The 3,674-nt window shown below is 34.7% G+C and overlaps 1 protein-coding gene across 1 annotated transcript in view; it reads left to right on the top strand.

Moving 5' to 3' along the window:
* Window positions 1-3,674, top strand: part of USP50 (ubiquitin specific peptidase 50) — a 41,437-nt gene that overhangs the window by 23,377 nt on the left and 14,386 nt on the right. The window contains exon 6 of the mRNA XM_008566914.1: window positions 844-976. Coding sequence (XP_008565136.1) covers window positions 844-976 — 133 coding nt within the window. The remainder of the gene's footprint in view (window positions 1-843; window positions 977-3,674) is intronic.

Here is a 3,674-nt window from a genome sequence, read left to right as displayed (position 1 = left end):
ATAAACACTAGGTTTTTATGTGGACATAAGTCTTCTTTTCTCTTGATATGATTTCTAGGTTTGGGATTGCTGGCTCATATGGTATTCCCTTAGCTTTTTTGTTTGTTTTTTTCCTTCTTTTGGTGGCTGGTCAGTATGGGTATCTGAAGTTGATCTTGGTGTTATAACACCATTCTTTAGTTTTTGCAAATGAGGTTTGTTGCTTTCTGTCACAAGAATGCCTCAGGCTCACCTAGTAATTTCCCTGCCTCAGACCTAAATCAGCCATTTTTCCAAAATAAACATAATTTTTTTAAAAAAGCACCTGAATGATTCTGAGGAGCCCAGATTTGGGAACTGCTGATCTATATAACAGTACAGAATGTGAAACATTTTCATAATATTTTCTCAAATCACCATATTGAAACCTTAGAACTTGAAAATAGGACACTGCCAAGACAACATGTGCTGAAATCAAGATAAGGTAAAGCTGAGCCAACTTGATTAGAATAAATAACCTCAGCTGGAGCAAAGAAGTTCTCAGTGGGATTCCTACTCCCCCTATGCTGAGCCTTGCTTTGTCTCTTTCATTTTTCTCCCCATTAAATCCATTTAGCTTGAATCTACACTGTCTCACTCCCTGATTCAAATTCCTGGCACACTTCAGTCTCACTTTGGGGTCTTGTTGGATGTGGTGTTTCGAAATATATTTAGATTAGAAAAAAGTTTACAGGTCCGTACCAAATAACTGTTCCAAGAAAATATTAACTGTACTTGTACTTGGAATTTATGAAGATATATAGATTTTATTCATGAGTGGTTTACGAGCTTACTTTATATTTCACACATTTGTTATTCCTCCAGGTTTGACATTCAGGGTACAATGAAAAGGAAACTGAGAACAGATATTCATTACCCACTCACTAACTTGGACCTCACTCCTTACATTTGTCCAATATTCCGGAAACATCCTAAATACAACCTCTGTGCAGTAGTGGTAAGTAAAATACTGAAACTATTAAAAGTAACACAATATTAAAGAAAGCTCTAGAATTATCTGCTTGAATACCTACTCCTTCTTTCTCTTTCTGACTTCTCCTATACCCTCCTTTTAAAAACAAAATATAGGGCATAGAAACACCCTGCTTTGACCTAGAACAGAAGAGCAGTGAAAGAATAAAATGTCCTGTTTATTGCCTCCTCACTTTCTGTCCACCCAGTGGCTATTTCAGATAGAGGGAAATTTGTAAATTGTGCTCTGAGAGACAAGAGAAGTCAGTTCCACTAGCTCTATGTTGAATAATCATGAACTGCTCTGTGGCCAAAGCCCCAAAACACTAGGTACACAATAGTCACAAGACTCAGTACCTGTATGCAGCCATTCTTAGGAGAAGTCTGGGTGTCCTTTTGGCCTGAAGGAAAGAAGGCAATGGAGTATATAATTCAGACCAAATCACCAGAACTTCTCACATCAGCCATCCCCAAGTAGTAAGCTATTCTCTGGGTTTCTGTTCTAGATCATGGAGTTAAAGATCTGTTTTAGAAGATACCCTCCAGAAGATCTGGAGGTCCAGTTGTGTCTATATCAGATAGGTAGAGCTCCCACCAGAGCTCAGGATGATTCACCAGAGTTCTCTGATATACTGAAGTCTAATTTGCCTATTCATCTTATTGTTGAATTAATTTATATATTCTAAAATGTTAATCCCACTGATCTTCATTAACATCTCTCAGAACCATATCTTCAGACTTAGAAAATGATCACTTTATTTTTTCCTTTCACTGCAAGCATTGACATTCTCCTCCTTTCCAATTTATCCTGCCCCCAAATATGGTTTTTTCCTCTCCTCTATTTGAGAATCTAGAGTGACATCATCTTCTTTATCATATCAAATGTAGATTCAAATTTGAATTCCAAAATAGTGCAGGATATTTTACTATTTTAATTTCTCATTATAGGTGTTTCTGCTTTAATGACAAAAAATGCTGAATTTATATAAAAATGTAATTATCTGATTATGAAAAGATATGCATTTACATAAAAAAGGGTCAATCGCCCCAAACCTCCTATAAATTCTTAGTCCTTTTAGTATTTAAATTATTAGTTTCAGGGTCCAAAAGTTGGTTTTGTAAGAGAATATGTATGTTTTTTATGGTTTTTTAAGAGAATATGTAGAATTTCTTGCAAATTGATAATTCATCAGAGATAAGAACTAAGCATTTTATTTTTTAGCTTTCACTGCACTTTACTACTTTTTTTATTGAATCATAATTGATTATACATATTTTGAGGGTTCAACTTTGATGTATGTTGATCAAATCAATATTACTAGCATATATAGTTATAAATTGTACTTATTCTTTATGCCCCTTGTCCAATCTCTCCCCATCCCACTCTCCCTCCCCCCTCCCACCACTGATAACCCTAGATTTCTGGTCTCCTTCTGAAAGAGTAGCAGTTACTCTGTTGATTTGTTGCCTAGATGATCCGTCTAATACTGAGAGGTGTGTTCAGGTCCCCCAATATTATCATAAAGCAGATGCTTCTTCTGTCACTCTGGAATGGACTTTGTGGAGAGAGGGCATCTCCTCTTTTCTTTGGTCTCCACTAGTGACTCTCCTTGTGTCAATGCACTCAAGTGGAAGAAGTTACCCTCTATTCCTAGTTTACTGAGAGTTTTATCATAAATGGGTGTTGGATTTTGTCAAATGCCTTTTCTGCATCTATTGATGTGATTGTGTGGTTTTTATTCTTTAGCCTCGTGATGTGATGGATTTCATTAATTGATTTATGAATGTTGAACCAGTCTTGCATACCTGGGATATATCCCACTTGGTCATGGTGTATAATTCTTTGTATATATTGTTGGATTCAATTTACTAGTATTTTGTTGAGGATTTTTTAATCTTTGTTCATGAGAGATACTGGTCTATAATTTTCTTTTTTTGTAATGTCTTTGTCTGGTTTTGGTAGTAGGGTAATGCTGGTCCCACAGAGTGACTTAGGAAGTATTCCCTCTGCTTCTACCTTCTGAAAGATATTGTAGAGGATTGGTATAATTTCTTCTTTAAATGTGTGGTAGAATTCACCAATGAACCCATCTGGGTCTGGTGCTTTCTATTTTGGAAGATTATTAATTATTGTTTCAATTTCTTTAACAGATGTGTGGGTTTATTTCTGGGCTCTCTGCCCTGTTCCATTGGTTTATGTGTCCATTTTTATGCCAAGGCCATGACATTTTGATTGCAGTAGCTTTATAATATATTTTGAAATAAGAGAGTGTGATGCCTCTAGCTTTGTTCTTTTTATTCAAGATTGTTTTGGCTATTTGGGATCCTTTGTGATTCCATATGAATTCAAGGATTATTTTTTTCCATTTCTGTGAAAAATTTCATTGGAATTTTGAGAGGGATTGCATTGAATCTGTAGATAACATTGGATAGTATGGACATTTTAACATTAATTCTTCTAACCCATGAATGTGAGTTATCTTTCCATTAGTTGTGTTTTCTTCAATTTCTTTCATCAATGTTTTAGAGTTTTTAGTATCTTTAACTTCCTCAGTTAAATTCACACCTAAGTATTTTTTTGTTGTTGCTATTATAAATGGTATTGTTTTCTTCATTTCTTTCTTTGTTTATTATTAGTGTATAGAAATGTTGCTGATTTTTTTTTTTTTTTTTTTTTTTTTTTT

The sequence above is a fragment of the Galeopterus variegatus genome, unplaced genomic scaffold (genome assembly GCF_000696425.1).
Source record: "Galeopterus variegatus unplaced genomic scaffold, G_variegatus-3.0.2 Scaffold276, whole genome shotgun sequence".
NCBI lineage: Eukaryota > Metazoa > Chordata > Mammalia > Dermoptera > Cynocephalidae > Galeopterus > Galeopterus variegatus.
This window is presented reverse-complemented; position numbering and strand designations above follow the sequence as displayed.